The sequence below is a fragment of the Camelus bactrianus genome, chromosome 23 (genome assembly GCF_048773025.1).
Source record: "Camelus bactrianus isolate YW-2024 breed Bactrian camel chromosome 23, ASM4877302v1, whole genome shotgun sequence".
Taxonomy (NCBI): Eukaryota; Metazoa; Chordata; class Mammalia; order Artiodactyla; family Camelidae; genus Camelus; species Camelus bactrianus.
The window spans coordinates 4,042,278-4,061,082 of record NC_133561.1 but is presented as its reverse complement, the minus strand read 5'-3'; the positions used below and the strand labels follow the sequence as shown (position 1 = coordinate 4,061,082).

The following is an 18,805-nucleotide window of genomic DNA, read 5'->3' as shown; positions in this document are numbered from 1 at the left end:
ATTAGCAGCTATCTCTGGAAAGTTTGGGATTCTGGTAGAGAATTAATAACCCTAGTAATAAGAAAAGTTTGATAGCATCAGCTCGCGTCATCTTGGGTGCGATCTCAGCATCCTCTGCTGTATACTCGCAGAACTCTCAGCTCTTTTCCTGTGTCACAGCTGCCCTCTGCTCACCAATCTCACCACGACTCACTGTACTGTTAGTTTATCAGTCGTTCTAACTATACAGTTTTCTAAGATACTTGACAGAATTCAAGGTAACAGATTTCAATACAAGCAAAAGGATAGAAATACATACATAATGTAGGTGGCCTGTAATGGGGAAAAAGAATTTGAAGGAGAGAGTTATGGCTTCAGGCATCATATATACACCAGTCTCTTTGAATATCACCATTCCCATGTTACAGTTTTGATGAATGTAAACCCTTTCAATGTAATGAAGTCAAGACTTGTAACTTATTTTTTGAAGCTATAAGAAAAATATTGTACAGAATTCATTGGTTTGATATAGACCTATTTTTCTGGAATATAATTATTGGCCACTATGTATTTTTAAAGATGTACTAAACAAGTACATATTCTTTTTCTTTTAGACACGAGTTGTGTTAACTTGCCCCACTTTGAAGATGCTGTACTCACAAGCAAGAGGAAGAAATCATATAAGTCAGGAGAAAAACTAACTTTTAAATGTCAACTATATTACAAACTGGATGGATCCAATACTGTAGAGTGTATTAATAGCAAATGGATAGGAAGACCAGCATGCAGAGGTACTTTGATAAAATTTGAAAATTTATTTACTTAAGTGTCTTAAGTAATATAATACAGAAAATTGCCTCTAGCATCATTAGAAAATGGACATAGGTTACTTTTAGATCTGGTGAAAGAAGGTTTATGCCTTAACATAAAGGGATGGAATTGTATACTCAGTGGTTAATCATATAGACCAATAATTCTCAATGTATGGTCCCTGGAATAGCAACATTAGCATATTCTGGGGAACTGTTAGATATGCAAGCACAAACTCATAGGCTCACTCAGACCTGTTGAATCAAACAGTCTGGGATGCAAACCAGAAATGGCTGTAACAATTCCCAAGGGATTCTGTGCACATTTCAGTTTAGAACCATAGCTGAAATCTATTGTACTTGACGTTCACCTGGATCTCACTGATGAATTATACATTAGTCATCATAGTAGCCCGTTAAGCATTTGACAAAAATATCATTAAACCGTGTTTTCAGAAATTATACATTTATTTTCTGTTAGTTTTCCACATCTTCTGTTTGGATCTATTAATTAATCATCTGCTTTCAGCTATGGCAGTCTTCAAAGCATGTAAGTCTCTAAAGAAGTGCCTACTGTGTTTATTTTTCTAAGGTGATAAAATTACAATTCATAAAAGATGATTGTGAACAAAATCTGATGTCAAGTGGTCTTTTATGATTTTCTTACGGTTTATAAATTCCTTCTGAATTGATATAATTTATAACACTTACTTTACTAAACTCTAAAAGAGATGGCCTGTAAAACTCATTTTCACTGAACTACAAAACGTGTCTCAACTTCAAAGTAAAGTCTAGGGTAGAGATTAAAGATATAGAAGCTTAAATAATACCAACAGATTTTGTTCTATCTCCTTTTCCTCAAGCTTACATGTAAATATATCAAAATTAGCAGTCTTTCATGACACATTAACTATTGATTTTAAATTACCCATGAAATTATATTTGACATCCCATTAGTTGAATTGGTACTCAAAATGATCGTTATGTTAGAGATAATTCTTTTTTTCTATTCAGATGTTTCCTGTGTGAATCCACCCAGTGTGGAAAATGCTGCTCTACAAAACCCGAAGCCTAGATACCAGTCTGGTGAGAGAGTACGTTATGAATGCCTCAAACCTTATGACCTTTTTGGGGACGTAGAAGTGACATGTTTAAATGGAACTTGGACAAAACCACCTCAGTGCAAAGGTAGAGTATCTTACCTACTCCCCCAATATCAGAGAATTAATAGGGACAAAATATGTTAATATAAATATATAAGGAAGTAGTTCTTATGGAACAATTTTTAAGTGCAAATGAAACAGTGGCGGTTAAAATCCAGTTCTTTTGTCGACTGAATAAGTAATCTGACATATTTATTTTGTGAAAGATGTGACCAGGTTTGAACAGTTGGAATCATGGAAAACTTCCTGTCTTAAGTATTAAGATCCTGAAGAATAAATGGGTTAAAGATACCAGAAGTACCTCTGACACCCCAACATATTCCAGTTTGACACGAAATTCCACTGTGAGACATGGGATAGGGACCTGGGGCCTTGCGAAGGACGTGATATAATTTGGGCATCTTCAGCATATGGATTGTATGTAAAGGCATGTTACTGGCTGAGCTTACTCAAGGACTTAGTGTGCACATTAAATAAAGAGTCTGGGAACTTGGTCCTGGGACCCGTGAGTGTTTAGAGTTCAGGAAGTAAGGGAAGCCAAGAAAATAACAGATCAGCCGCTTGTGGTTTTCAAGTGCTATGTTTCTTTTTTGAATTTTATCATATGACCCTACATAAGGTTTCATGTTTAACCTGAATTTTTTTTTAATTGAAGTACAGTCGGTTACAATTTGTCAATTTCTGGTGTTCAGCACAATATCCCAGTCATGCTTACACATACATATACTCATTCTCATATTGTTTTTATTAAAGGTTATTACAAGATATGGAATATAGTTCCCTGTGCTATACAGAAGAAACTTTTTTAAAAATCTATTATTATATATAGGGGCTAACATTTGCAAATCTCAACCTCCAAAATTAGCCCTGAAGTGAATTTCTTGTCAACAGCATAGTTGGGTCTTGTTTACGTGTCCACCCTGACATTTTCAGCTTTTAGCTGCTATATTTAGACCATTTAATTTAAAGTAACTATTAACATATTAGGGCCACGGCAGCCAAAAATTTTAGCATTCATTTTATGTGTGTTTGCTCCGTTTCTCATCCCCATTTCCTTTCTTGTCCTTCCTGTGGATTTTTCAACATTATGAAGTAGTTTAATTTTGATATTCTGCGTTACTTCTGAGCATATCTCTTTGCATTGTTTTATTAGTGGTTGTTCTGGGTTTTAACACACACATATAGCATACCACTCCATACCTGTAAAGACACTTTACCGCTTCAAGTGAAACGTGGAAATCTTACTTCCGTTTGGCCCATTTAATCTCCTCACGTCTTTAACATAAATGTCTTAAGTGGTCCCTCCACATACATTGAGCACCGTATCAAATGATACAAGTTTACACAAACATAATTTTACAAAATCATTCAGGGAAAGGTAACCTTATTATATTTACCCCTATTTTAAGAATCGGTTCCATTGTTTTCCCTTCCCTTCTAAAGTCTTAGTTCCTTTTCTGTTATGTTTACCTTTCTAACTGAAGAAATCCTTCAACAATTCTCTGAATATACAGACAAATTCTGTTTTTCTGTGTCTGGGAGTGTCTTTATTTCTCCCTTGTATCCTAATGGATACAGAATTTGGGGCTGACAGCTCTTTTCCCCCAGCACTGGGAAAGTGTTGTCTCTTCTGTTTGGCTCTGTGGTCATGGATGAGAACCCTGCTGGTGTTTGAAGCCTTTTTCCACATAAATATTGCACAGTATCTACGTAGCTGCTTTCCACATTCTTTTCTTTTTCTTTACTTTCCAGCAGTTTGATTATGATGCGTCTTGAAATAAATGTCTTTGGGTTTATCCTGTTTGGAATTCACTAAGCTGTTTTAATATATAGGTTTGTGCCTGATGACCTATATGGGAAATTTTCAGCCATTATTTAAAAGTTTTTCATCTCTATCCCCTTTCTTTTCAACTGCAGGGTTGCCAACCTTTTCCTGTCTTTCCATGGGTCCACGAAGCTCTGTCCGTTTTTTTCAGTCTATTTTCAAAGTTGGTTTATATTCAACTTAATTTATCCTTCTGTTAGCTGCAGTGTATTGAGTCCACCTGGTGTGGTTCTAAAATTAATTCTGTTACTCTATTTTTCAGCTCTAAAAATTCAATCACATTTTTAAAAACTGTTGTCCAGTAATTTCAATATTTGTGTCATAGCAGTGTTGTCTTCTGTCGATTCTCCTTTTTGTTTTGAGGCTTTTCTGGTCCTTGCTATGCTAAGCCATTTTCAATTGTATCCTGAGCGTTTGGAGTATTGTCTTTGAGACTAAGGACTTTATTGAAATCTTTTATTTATCAGGCCTCCATTACGGCCATGCAGGGTGCAAGTCTGGCCTTCCCACTTGGCCTCCACTGACAGCAGGAGAACGGAGAGAGGCGTCTTGTTCCCTCAGCCTGTGGGTGGAAGTCCAGGCTCCTTACTTGGCCTCTGCAGATCAAGGCAGGGAGAGGGCTGTCAGCTTCCTTCTACGGTATATTTCTGTAGTGAGTCAGGATTGGTAAAAGTGTTTCTGTCTTGCTAGGTGGCTTCACCTAAAGACAAAGATGTGAGCACTACTTGAGCAGTTTTTTTCGTCTGACTGGGTAATATTCCTGGGTTGCAGTCTCAGTGCCCAGTCCAGGACACACAGGGGGCGAAGTGAAAACACAGTGTCCTTCCTTGAATCCCAAGGTCGCCAACCAGACTGACTTCTCTCCATCCTCCACAGTCTCCTCTGTTGGTGTTCATCATATGTTCGGGGTGTTTACTTAGCAGAAGGAATACTTAGCAGAAGCAATGAGCAGAATGTTTCCACCTCACCTTGTCCAGAAAAAGAAGGCAGCATTCCCTTTCCCACTATTCACGTTTGTAATTCTTGACTTTTATTAAAGGAGCTGATGTTTCTTTTGTAATAAAAATGAAAATCATTAAAAATGACTGGGGCTTCAGTAGGCACTGCTGTACGTTCTATACAAGGACACAGAACTTTTTGTTTATCTTACGTACTCATCTGCACAGCGTATATTCACTAAGAAAACATTTTTTAATACTGGAATAATACAAAGAAGACATATTTGTTAATGTATTATGTGTGCTTTCATGTGGGGTGAAAGGACTGGCTGTAAAATAGGCCTCAGTGTAGTGATGAAAATTTCTTCAGTAACTTTCATGTTATTAGATATCGCAAGCTTTAATGCTGCACACTATGCTGCTTTCTTTATTTTGAACTGTGGAGGGTTTTCTTTGGTCCTTCAATAAATCTAACAACATGTTCCTTAGACTCTCAAGGAAAATGTGGGCCTCCTCCACCTATAGACAACGGAGACATTACCTCGTTCCCGTTGCCAGTGTACCCTCCGGGCTCGACCGTTGAGTACCAGTGCCAATCCTACTATGAACTGGACGGAAACAGGAATGTAATATGTAGGAATGGAGAGTGGTCAGAACCTCCCAAATGCTTAGGTGAGTATTTTAATCTTCTCGTGGATCCTGGGAAAAGAGTGCAATGAACATGATGTTTAGCTGTTTCTAGTAGTTTCCAAGGACTAACAAATTGCCATTCTGTAGGCTGACTAACGGATATTAGTATGCGCAGAAATAAAGTTTGAAAATTTTTGTTTCAAGCAACAATAGCAACAAAAGATTCCTTAAGGAAAGCTCTTCATATGATCACTGACATGATGATTAAGTATAGCATTTAATTTTTACAGTAAACAGTACATTATTTATACATCATTAACTGTTTGAATTGATGGAATCTACATAAAGGATTTTCAGAGAGTTGGTTTGCAAAAGATTTAGAGAATGAAGTCCTGGACCAGTGTCCAAGACTCTGCTTGAAAATCTGAAATTCTGTGGAAAATATTTGTATACTAATTAACGTTTTATGTTTTTTTTAAACTTCAGAGGCATGTGTAATTTCACAAGAAATGATGGAAAAACATAACATAGAGTTAAGATGGAGATATGCTAAAAAAATTTATTCTAAAGCCAACGACATTATTGAATTTCGATGTAAACGTGGGTACCGTGAAAAGTCACCTGCCCGTAATTTTCGAGTAGCCTGTCGGGAAGGACGAGTGGCGTATCCTACTTGTGGGTGAAACAACGGTTAAAATGCAGCCATAAAACTGAAATATGCAGATGTAGTCAGAACTGTTCATTGTTAATCCAATTCTTCTGAGTTTATTTTATGGAGTATCATTTAACTCCTTTTATTCATAAATCAGAATTTGTGTTAAATATTATGTGGATGATGCAGTTATAATCTGGGAGACCAATAAATCTCACTTCGTAAAAGCACCTCATTAAAACCTGGCAAATAAAAATGCTGTGTGTCCTATTCATAAAACATCGATGGTGAGAAATCACTTCAGTGCCGCTTCCATCCATCATTCTCCCACCTTTCTCAAATCTATCTCCTCAACTTCTCAGGCTTTCTGAGCCTCTCTCTTTCAGGGAAATGGGGAAAAATGCTTGTCTCCATCTTCAAAACAATAGCACTTCACAAATAAGTAAAAAGAAAACCATGCCATGCCTGTGTTAGTAGTAAGATGAACAGAGTCGTTTCCCGCCTTTGCTGACCTGTCAGTAAACAGTGCACCCAGAAAAGGTGAAAGATGTGACCTTGTATGAGATGCCTATGGAGCACATTTAATAATTCAGCCACATCATTACGAGGAATCAGAATCAAATTGGATGAATAAATGTCTTAATGTGACATGAAAAGTGATTTTAAAAACCCAACATCAAGTATAAATACAGACACATACACACACTATGCTTTAAACACTGAAGACATTTTTATAGAGAAAATAGTGGCAGGATAAATACTTAAGACTAACTATAGTTGAATTTGGACATAACAGAATAAATGTGGTTTTAACTCCTTTTCACTTACTTGTATTCTCAATTTTTTCTCTTTAATGTATATCACCTTTAAACCATAATATATGTCATTTTAAAATACAGATATATACAAAGTAACACAGTATGTGATGAGAACTGTAGAGACCTCTTTGGTAATGATGTCAGATCTAATAAAATGTTCATGATTTTGCTGGTACAGATGGTTTTGGAAGCATTTAATCACGAGAGTCTGAAATATGATTTTTATGTTTATACATGTCAAACAGCAGAGTTGGTTTAAATCAGTTGCCTATAAGTATTTTATTTTATTTTATTTTATTTTATTTTATTTTATTTTATTGTGTTGTATTGTATTTATTACTGAAGTACAGTCAATTACAATGTGTCAATCTCTGGGTGCAAAGCACAAAGTCCCACTCATGCCCTATGAGCATGTTAAATTTCTAAAACTCATGAAAACCCTAAGGTGAAAATAGAGCTCTAAATAATTAAGCTAAAAATATTTTAAGGTGGTATCCTGTTACTCCATGCTGCATCAAACCCAGTGGCTTTCTTAGGAAAACAAGCATGGGCCATCAGCACTGGAGCTCATGGATCTAAATCTGAAGCACTGGTCACAGCCAGTTTTCTCACCTTTAAATGAATATTGTTACAACTGGCAAGTTATCTTTGCTGTCAATGTTAACATTTCTGTATATACTATTTCTCCTAATTTTCACCTAATGGTTGTAGAATCTATTTACAACATGTGACTACAATCAATTATGTCACTTTTGGCTAGAAAATAGTGATTTTTAAGATCCAATTCTATCATTTTTCTGCATTCTAAATTGTCATTCTGTGTAAAGATGAGTTTTAATTTACCAACTCTTCTTATATTAAACTCACCTAAAAAGTTTTGCCAAACCTTTAGTTTTGACCTTTAATTTTCAATATTTGGAGCAAGGGCCTGATGTAATAGTAACCTTCCATGATGGTTTTAAGATGTTTCCCCTTAAGAAAAAGTTATCAGCATGGACTCCTAGATTTTTATTTCTTTAATGTATCACAATCAATTATTTGAAGTGAGTTATTTGTCTGAAGCTCAAATTATCCAAAATCTGGTGGTGAGTGCCTCCTGAACCTGGCTTCTGATTGATTTTCTTGTGTCCCATGGGCCTTTGAGCATTTCCCTCCTTTTTAGCAGAATACCGATGATCCAGTCTCACTGTATACCTCCCAGGCCCAGCACCCATCATCACACATCTCTTTAAAAAGCTCTGATTCTCTGTATTGCACAATAGGCTTTGGGACCGAGAAACTGTGTTGTCGGTGCTAAGTGGGGGTTTTCAACACTGTTGAAGTGCCCATACTTCCAGGATCTTTTGGTTGTCAAATCTCCAAAACAGAAAGGAAATTTTTCCTGTGGTTATTGTTTTTAGTATTTTTTACTGAGTTACAGTTGATTTCCAATAGTTTCAGGTGTACAACAATGTGAGTCACAAGTTTTACAGGCTATACTCCACTTACAGCTATTATAAAGCCCTGGCTACACTCCCTGTGTTGTACAGTATCTCCTCGCGGCTGGCTTCCCACGTGTGGTAGTTAGTGCTGCTTATCCCGCCGCCCTGTGCGCCCCTCCCCCTGCCCTCCTCCCACTGGTACCCACTTGTTTGTTCTCTGTATCTGGGAGTCTGTTTCTTTTTGTTACAGTCACTTCTTTGCTACATTTTTTAGATTCCACGTATAAGTGATACACAATTTTCATCTTTCTCTGTATGACTTATTTCACTAAGAATAATACCCTCCAAGTCCATCCATGTTGTTTCAAATGACAAAATTTCATTCTTTTCTACGGGTGAGTGGTATCCCATCATATATACACATGTACCACAGTGTGTTGGGTTTGGGTGAATCTGGTCAGGTAGAAACAGAAGAAAACCGTCATATTTTTTCTCAGGGAAATCCTGGTTAGTGCAGATAACCTAGAGAAGATGAGAAGATTTAACTTTGGGGCATCCAAGTTCATCTGTTTACTTTAAAGGAGGAGTATGAATTTCCAAGCTCAGACGGCTTTTGACTAAGGTTATTGAAGACTTTATTTTTAAGAGGTAGGAGAAGAGCTGTGAATTTCTAACACTTCATACATATCTAGTATGCAGGAGCGGGAATTAAATAGTGAAATGTTTTTTACAATTGCCCCAATATTGCAGAATGCCAGTTACAAATAAAATTCATCAAAAATGTCTTTAGTCTCTGCCCAATTGTACTCAGATATCTAGCATTTTTGGAAGGAAACAAAAAGCACACAGGAAAAAACATAACATCTATAGATACGTATTTCTAAAAGATGAAAACACTAAAAGGAGAATATCACCAGATGAGGTACTAAAGAATGGACTATGTATCCGGCACATTAAACAGGTACTAGAGAGGAGAGTCTTGTTATAGCTTGAGTCTGCAAAGTGAAACACCAGAGGGGGAAATGATTATATGCAAGATGACAAAGCTGGAAAGAAGAAAAAAAAAAAAAAAAACAGTAAAGATTCAGTCTAGGGAAGTAACCAGAACAATGAGAACACAAAGTATTTTTTTAATTTTAGTGGAAGGTCATAGGTTTTTAAGCTAAAAAATGAGACTAATATGCATAGATAAGGACTAATTTCCTTCCATGCAAATGTGAGAATATTTCTGAATAAATCTCAGACTTCTTCTTTAAATTAAAGAATAATGAACATATCCTACACACATCCAATTCTCTTGAGGGGAAAAGTGGCCTTATTCTCACATGAAAGTGTAAGTGGTAAGTAATACATGCTAAGTCTAGTATGAATAAAGCACTTCAGGTTTATACTAATGCCTTAGGAGGAATCAGTCTATTAAACCCATCAAGAAAAACCAAGCTCAAGGACTTTTATTCGCTATGAAACCTACGGAATAAAAATAAAATGGTTTAGAATCACTCTTAAAAGTACTCTTGCCAGAAAGAGAAAGGAAAATACCATATGATTATCACTTACCTGTGGAATCTTAAAAACAGACACAAACTAACTTATTTACAAAACAGAAACAGACTCACAGACATAGAGAACAAACCTATAGGGGGAAGGGGAGAGGGAAGACATAAACGGAAACGTCAGGTATCTTGATTGTGGTTGTGGTTTCATAGGTTAGGTGTATACGTCTATCAAAACTCGTCAAATTATACATCTCAAATATGTGTAGTTTACCACACAGAAATTACACCACAATAAAGTTGTTTAAAAATAAATTTTAAAGTTTTAAAATTTTTTTAAAAATTCAAAAGACCAGCAAGAAATTTTTTAACTATAGAGTACTATTTTTGTGCTTAAATGAAACATAAGGCTGTGAGGTGGCTCTGAAGAGTTAGAGGAACAGTAGACTCTATTTAACAGTGGTCTTCATAAAGAATATTTTCTTATGATTTGAATTCTCTAAATAACAGTGATTTGTGTGCGCTATGTATTGTCAGCATCCTGAAGGCTGCAGTGAGGACATCCACTATCCCTGCAGTCCCATCACAGAACCTGGGAGACATTGAAATTTAAAACGTAGACACAATGTAAAAGTGTAAAGAACTCGTTAGCTGTAGAAATAATATAAATTATCTTCAGAAGTTTTATTTGGAGATACGAAGTTCATATTTTTGGCTATCCCCGTTCAGTCGAGATGACCAGAACAGGCTCAGAGAAGCCGAACTAGAATTTGATTTGATTTGAACTGACAAAATGTAAACCAGATTATGTTGCTAATGCCTCTTATTTCCCTTTCATTTTTCTAAAAATCAATTTTAACGTGCACATAAGGCAAAATGCACCTATTTTAATGATCAAAAGATTTTGACGACTTTAGAGAAATTCACTAATGTAGCACCACCACCACAATCAAATATATAGAACAGTTTCATCACCCCCAAAATGCCCTTGTGCCCATCCAGGCCCATACTCCCCACCCTCCGGTAGCCCCTGATCTGTTTCCTGTTACTGTGCATCAGATTTGGCTCTTCTAAGATTTCACTGAAATGTCATCATATAGTACTCTCGTGTAAGGCTTCTCTGGCTCGGCACAATTGTTTCGAGATCTATCCATGTCGTTGCATGTGCCAGGAGTTCATGTGTGTTCATCACGGAGTAGTTCCCCACCGTATGGATAGACCACAGTTTGTTCCTGTACTACAAATGCTGATAGATCTTTAGATTGTTTGTAGTTTTTGTCTATTATAAATAAGGTTATTATCAACATCCAAGTGTAAGTCTTCGTGTGGATATATGTCTTCTCTTGGGCAAAAATCTAGGGGTAAGGCTGCTGGGTTCTATGATTCAGTGTATGTTTAACTTTATAAGAAACGACCGAACTGTTCCCCAAAGTGCTGCTTCCGTTTTATATCCCCATCAGCAACATATAAGGGTTGAAGTTGCTCTGCGTTCTTACCAATACTTAGTCCTGTCATTCTTTCTAATTTTCTCTGTTCTTTTTTTTTTTTAATTAAAAAAGATTCTGGGTGCGCAGAATTCGGTTTGCTTGTTTATTTTTAGGGGAGGTAGTGGGGATTGAACCCTCAACCTCATGCATGCTAAGCATATGCCCTACCGCTTCAGCTCTACTGTCCCTCTGACTTTCTCCATTCTCATGAGTGTACAGCAATATCTTCCCGTGGTTTTACTTTGCATTTCCCTGATCACTAATGATGTTGATATATTTTTTAATGTGTTTTGCCTATTAATATATCTTGTGAAGTAGCTATTCAAGTTTTTTTCCCCCGTTTAATTAGGTAGTCTGTCTCCTCATTGAGTTGCAATCGTTTTTTAATATATTCTGGATACAACAACTTGGTCAGGTGGGCATTTTGTGAATATTTTCTCAGTACGTTGCTTTTCTTTTCCTTTTTTCCACATTGTCTTTTGAAGAGCATAAAATTTAACTTTATTAAAGTCTAATTTACCAAAAAGAGTAATTTTAAGCAAGTATTTCACAAACATGAAATTAAAAAATGAAACTGAGAATGTAATATTTTAAGGAGCTGCTGTAAAATTTCTATAAAAAGTATACTACAGAGCTTGATAGAAGAACCACCAGGTGTTGACTTTTAAATTTTGATGTTTGGTATTTGCAGTTATTCTGTAATAAAAATAGATTCCTGTTAGAGTTATGTAATTATTTTAAATTAAATGGAAATAATACAGCTAAGAGGTCTATGTTCAGCATCTGAAAACCTTAGATAAGCATATCTTCCATGTGCTCTCTCCCCAAGTCTCTGTCGCATGGCAGCTTCAGATTGGTTAGACCCTAACACGGTGGCAGGTCCTTAGAGAGAGAATATCGAACCACAGGAAAACCCTGCCGGGGGAGTCAGTCCCTTGCTTGACAAATCTCAAGCTTCTGGTTTATTGCTTTGCACATTTTCTTTACTGAACCTTGTCTCTCCACATTGACAAACCTAATAGACTTCTAGGTCAGTTCCTCTGTATCTGAACTCTAGACAGATGCTTTCTGAAATTCTGGAAATAAATCCATTTGTCTCCCATGTGCTCTTCCAATCCAGACTCAAGAGGAAAGTAGCTGTGTGTTAGAAGCCATGCATGCTTGAGTACCAGTTTGGGACACAGGAATAGTTGCCTTTTCAACACTATCTATGTATCTACACAGCATTCCATTTTCAGTCCATTTAGACTAAAGACCACAAAGTATTCAAATCCCTTTTCAAAGCTACATTCCTCCATCATCCCTTTATAAAATGGCCATCTCTAGTCTGAGCCCACATGCCCCTACTTTGGACATCTTTCTTAAATGAAGCAAGAAGTGCCTAACCCACATCATTCTGGTTTTTATTATTACTATTTTTTTGCAATGATTTCCTTGAAAGATTTAAGGATCAACAGCATTCTTAGTTTCCAGGAGATGACAGATGACAGTTTTATCAAACACAATATTATGGCAAGACACAGCCTGATGGTGCCCAGGCCCGCTTACAAATACAACTTTCCTGCAGAGAGTTTTGTGGATCAGGACTAGCAATACTTGCAAACGTGGAACACGTGCTCAACAAAATTCAAAACACCTAACAGAACATTGTGCCTTTTGTTTAACTTTGAGGCACAATGATCAGAATTTATTTTCACTTATCTCTGGAATTCTTCAAGTGGTTACTGCCCTGGTTATTCCCCCCAATTTTACTGTTTCTTCTGGACCTTTTGGGTTTTGTTTTCATTTTCCCTGAGGTATAATTTACCTACAGTAAAGCCTACACTTTTTACCTGATGGTTCAAGGAGTTTTGACAAATGAATACAGTTCCATAATCACCAGCTAATCAAGCTATGGACAGTCCGTTCACCCTGAGAGGCTCTCTCTTGGCCCTTTGCAGACAACTGACTCCTTCCAACACCAACACCTGGGGACCACTAATCTCTCTTCTGTGCCCAGTTTTGCCTTTTCTGCAATGGATAGCCACAAAATGGGAATAACCCAAGTGTCCATCAACTGTTGAGTCAATAGAACTTTGTTTTTACTGGCCAAATTCTGTTAGTCATATGTTTCACTCCTATAGTTAAAACCACTGAAACTTACTGTTCAGTGTCCAATATTATTATATTGTCATCAACATATATTTGAGATCTGCATTAAGTACAAATCACTGCTCATCAGTTTATGACCTGAATTCAGGTAGCACATGGCAACATCGTAAAAGTATCAATACACATGAAAGAGAACTCTCGTTAGCTCCTTTTCAAAGAACTGTCAGCATTGCAAACAAGATGCAATAAAGCCCCAGTTTGGATGTTGAAACCAAACCTAATGTGATAGGACTAAGAGGTAGGATCTCTGGAAGTCACTGTGGTCACATGAGGCCATCAGGGTGGCTGCTATGGATGGGGTTGGGGTTCTCATAAGAATAACAATAGGGAGAAAAGCAAGATGGCGGAGTAGAAGGACGCTGGTAGCTCACCCTCTCCCACAAATACACCAAAACTCACATCTTTGGACCCATCCAGCCAACCAGAGCTCCTGCCAACACCGACAGAATATCACCCTCTTCGAAAGACAAAGATGCCAAGAATCTGGCAGGAAAAAAGGAAAAAAGAAATAAGGAAAAGCAAAACAGTGTGGGACCCATCCCGCGGGGAGGCAGCGGCAAAGGAGGACTGGCGCTCGTTCGCTGGGTCTCCCCCCTCCAACGGAGAGGCCAGCGGGATGGAGAGGGAGCCTCTGAGGCTCCGATCTGCCCCAAGCATCCCTTGACCAACAGAACTGAGTTAAACAGGCACAAAGGGTCCCCGTGACACCCAGCCCGAGACGCGAGCCAGCAGCTGGGGACGGGACAGGCTGCCCAAGCTGGGTGGAGGACGGGGGTGGCTGCACTGAGGCGGCCCCGGGGGATGGCAGGGGGTTGCGGTCCGTGGCTGGGAGGGGACACAGAGCAGGACAACCTTGGTCCCCCATAAACTGCGAAAAAAGGAAAGCAACACGGCTGGTGTGCCCTGGGGGGAGGGGTGCCGTAGCCTATATCTCCTCAGACCCACGCCACCATTGCTGGCGCTTCTCCCGAGAAGAGAGGAGAGGCGCAGCCACAGCCGCCACCTCCTCCTGTGTGCAGCTGCCTGCGGGGGTGGGGGGGGTGCTGAGACCTGAATCCGCGCCTGGGGGCTCTGCAACCTCCTGGGCAGGACTGAGACTTCTTTACAGCTGGAGGCAGATAGGATCTTTCTGCCCTGGCACCTCAGAGAACTCCTGCTGCCAAGACAAACAAGGAGCTGAGATTTGGCCCGGAGCAGGGGCGGGGCCCTTCCTCGGTGTTCCCTGAGCCCACCTTCGGAACGCCGACCCGAGGCGGAGCGGGCAGCTGCACAGAGCAGCGGAGCTACTGGCGCCAGGAAAGGGCAGGTGACAACCTGCTTTCCTAGCAGGAACGCAGCACCTGACCACGGTGCTGGGGGTGGGGCGTGATCCGCCCACCTGCCTCCCCCGAGCGCAGCATCTGACTGCAGCATCAGGAGGGGGAGTGACCTGCCTGCCCACCAGATAAGAGCCTAGCACCTGACCCAGTGTTGGGAGGAGGTGCGATCTGTTAGCCTACAGCCACTGGGAGAGCACACAACAGGGTGCCAATGGAGGGCCTCTGGAAACAGCAAGCTGAGTTTGAGAAACAGGGCAAAGACACAAAGACCTCTCAATAAAATCATTAAGAGCACAGTGTCTCCAGGAGAACTAGATAACTCATACTCCTTAAGCCACAGTGCCAGAGAGATATGAGCAGCATGAAGAAGCAGAGGAACCATTTCCAATTAAAAGATCAAGAGAAATCCCCTGAAAGCACGATCAAGGAAATAGACATTGATGGCCTACTAGATCAAGATTTCAAAAAAGGAGTGATCAAAGTACTGAAGGATCTAAAACAGATAGTGTTTAGAGATATAAAATATGTCAAAAATGAAACAGAAGCTATAAAGAAGAACCAAGTAGAATTAGTAAGCTCAATTGCTGAGATGAGAGCTGACCTAAAGGCTGTGCAAAGCAGACTAGAAAATGCAGAGGAACGAATAAGTGACCTAGAAGACAGGACGACAGAGAGCACCCAATCAGAACAGCTGAAAGAAAAACAAATAAAAAACAATGAAAACAATAGAAGGGACCTATGGGATAATATAAAGTGTGCCAACCTATGCATAATAGGTGTTCCAGAAGGGTAACAAAGGGAACTGAAAAGGCATCTGAAGAAATCATGACTGAAAACTTCCCAAACCTAAAGGAATCAGATATCCAAGTACAGGAAGTTCAGAGGGTCCCCAAAACAGGAAGAACCCAAACAGACCCACACCAAGACATATTATAATCAAGATGGCCAGAATCAAGGATAAAGAAATGATCCTAAAGGCAGCAAGAGGAAAACAAGGAGTGAGTTACAAGGGAAACCCATAAGGATTTCAGCTGATTTCTCTACACAAACACTACAGGCCAGAAGGGAGTGGCAAGATATATTCAAAGTCCTGAATGAAAAAAAGAGGCAGCCTAGGATACTCTATCCAGCAAGGCTATCCTTTAGGATAGAAGGAGAGATAAAGAACTTCACAGACAAGCAAAAACTAAAACAGTTTAGCAACACTAAACCCATGCTAAAAGAAATATTGACAGGTCTACTCAAAATTGAAAAGAAGCAGGATGCTATAAAAATGAGAAACTCATAACTGGAAAGGTGATAACTGCCATGAATTATGAAAAGAATAATCACAAAATTGTAAAAGAAGACATTTAAATCATTAAGAGTGGGAGAGGGAAGCAAGGAAAGCCATTGTGGAACACAGTACGGAGATTCCTCAAAAGACTAGGAATAGACTTACCATATGACCCAGGAATCTCGCTCCTGGGCCTAAATCCAGAAGGAACCCTACTTCAAAGTGACACTTGCACCGCAAAGTTCATAGTAGCACTATTTACAATAAGCAAGACATAGAAACAGCTTAAATGTCCATCAACAGATGACTGGATAATGAAGAAGTGGTATATTTATACAATGGAATGCTATTCAGCCTTAAAAACCGACAACATAACGCCCTTTGCAGCAACGGGATGTCCCTGGAGAATGTCATTCTAAGTGAAATAAGCCAGAAGGAGAAAGAAAAATACCATATGAGGTTGCTCATATGAGGAATCTAAAAACAAAACAAAACATAAATACAAAATAGAAACAGACTCATAGACGTAGAATACAAACTTGTGGTTGCCAAGGGGGGGAGGGTGGGAAGGGACAGACTGGGATTTTGAAATGTAGAATAGATAAACAGGATTATATTGTATAGCACAGGGAAATATAAACAAGATCTTGTGGAGGCTCATAGTGAAAAAAAATGTGACAATGAACGTATGTATGTTCATATAGAACTGAAAAATTGTGCTCTACACTAGAATTTTATTACTCAAGAAATAAAATCTAACAAATATATTAAAAAAAAAAAAGAATAACAATAGCGCTTGCTTCCTCTTGCTTCCATTTGTGCCTTTGATAGCATGCTCTCTCTGAGAATGGGTAGAATTTTCTCCGTTGCTTCGTAGCTTCTGGCAGTGGCCATCCAAACTTGGTTTTGCTTGCAGCTGCGACATTCTAATCTCTGCCTCTCTTGTTACAAAATATCCTCCCTATGTGTCTTTGCCTTTATTTGGTACATTCTTCTTACGAGGACATCATTCACATTTGATTGGAGCCCACCATAATTACCTCATCTTAACTTGATTACACCTTTTAAACACCTGAATTCCAAATAAGGCAACATTTTAAGGCCCTGGGTGTAAGGATTTTAAAAGATCTTCTAGAGGACACTGTTCAACACGTAATGTCCACACTGCAACCACTCACATTCATATCTTTCCCAGGTACAAAATATATGCATCCAATCCCAACATCCTCCAAAGTGTTAACCCTTTTCAGCATCAACTCTAATGCCCAAATTCCATCTAAATATCTTCTAAAGCATTTACAGGTGAGACTCAGTTTCTGGTCCAACCTTCGGGAAAATTCCTATTGTGTCTGTGACCCTGTGAAACCAGAAAACAAGTCATACGCTTCCCAAATATAATGTTAAGATAGGCATAGGATAGATTACCATTCAAAAAGGGAGAAATCGAAACAAAGAGGGAGTCTGAGGTCTTGGCCAAATCCAAAACCCAGCAGGAGAAACTCCATTTGATGTCAAGCCTGAGAAAACTCCTCTGTGAAACTGATGCTCTGTTTGTGGGTGCCCTGGCGTGGCAGCCCCAACTTTTTGGACCACGGTGAGGAGAGACCCTGTTGGCCCAGACCTCTGTATCCACGGACCTATCTTGGAAGACATTCTTCCTTTACTTTGTGTGGTCCCTGTTGCTTTCAGGCCAGGCTGAAGGCATTTCTGCTGGGAGAACATTCTCAACAGCCTCGTCAGTCTCTGGCAGGCGCCAGCTCTCAGACCTGAGGGCCCATCACAGATCTCTCCTGCATAAAGGGTCCCTGGCGCTGGCCTAGGATGAGCTGTCGGATTGCATCTCGAGTCACATGCCTCACCTTTTAAGCAAAGGGTTGACCAGCCCCTCTTGCCTTGATGGTGAGTACATACACGTGGATAAGCTGAGAATTTTCACATCATCTAGTGCTGGTTCCTTTCTGCTTGACAGTTCATCCTTCAAGGTATATTTGATCTCATGTATTTGACTACAAGCAACAAGAAGAGACCAGGTGGATCTTCCATAGTTTGGTTGGGAATCTCCTGAAGGAAAAATCCGAGTTCATCAGTGTGCTGGTTTACGTTGAGTCAACCTGGCTACGCGGCACTACTCGGCTGTTTAGTCACATTATCAGTCTAGATGTTTCTGTGAAAGCATTTTTTTTAATGTGATTAACATTTAATCACAGACATTGAACAAAGCAAAATACTTTCCTTAGTGTGGGTGTACTTCATCCAGTCTGTTGAGGGCTTTAAGAGAAAACACCGAGATCCTTCAAGGAAGAAGAAACTCTGCCTCTAGACTGCCTTCAAACTCAAACTGCGACGTACAGCCTTCCTGGGTTTCCAGGCTGCCGCCTGCCCTGCAGATCTCAGACTTGCCATCCTTCACACTCACATGAGCCATTTCCTTTAAACAAATCTCAATGTCTCTGTGTTTGTTTGTCTCTCTTTGTCTCTCTGTCACCCTGTGTATGTGTGTTTGTATTATACTGATAGAGAATATAGGTTCTGTTCATCTGGAGAAGTCTGACTGATGGAGATTTTGGTAACGTGAGTGGTTCCAGAAGAATGATGAGTTTTTGGAACTGATTCTGGTATTTCTGGAACATATTCGCAGAGCACTAAGGAATCTACAACAAGCAGTAAAGAGGGCACTGATGGCCATGGCATGTGTGGAAACACAGACGCACGGCCTATCAACAGCGGACGCTATAAATCATACTTACAGGAGGCACGTATTTGACATATTAGCACGTTTTTGTCAAACTAATGAGTATAATTAGATTGGCTGGTTGATCCTAATTTTACTAGATAAGTGAAGAG

The 18,805-nt window shown here is 39.2% G+C and overlaps 1 protein-coding gene across 1 annotated transcript in view; it reads left to right on the top strand.

The window, feature by feature from the left end:
* CFH (complement factor H) overlaps positions 1–6,989 on the top strand; it is a 71,112-nt gene extending 64,123 nt beyond the window's left edge. The window contains exons 19-22 of the mRNA XM_074351591.1: positions 594–770; positions 1,803–1,976; positions 5,204–5,386; positions 5,831–6,989. Of these exons, the coding sequence (XP_074207692.1) occupies positions 594–770; positions 1,803–1,976; positions 5,204–5,386; positions 5,831–6,027 (731 nt within the window). The 3' untranslated portion in view covers positions 6,028–6,989. The remainder of the gene's footprint in view (positions 1–593; positions 771–1,802; positions 1,977–5,203; positions 5,387–5,830) is intronic.
* The last annotated feature ends 11,816 nt before the right edge of the window (positions 6,990–18,805 follow it).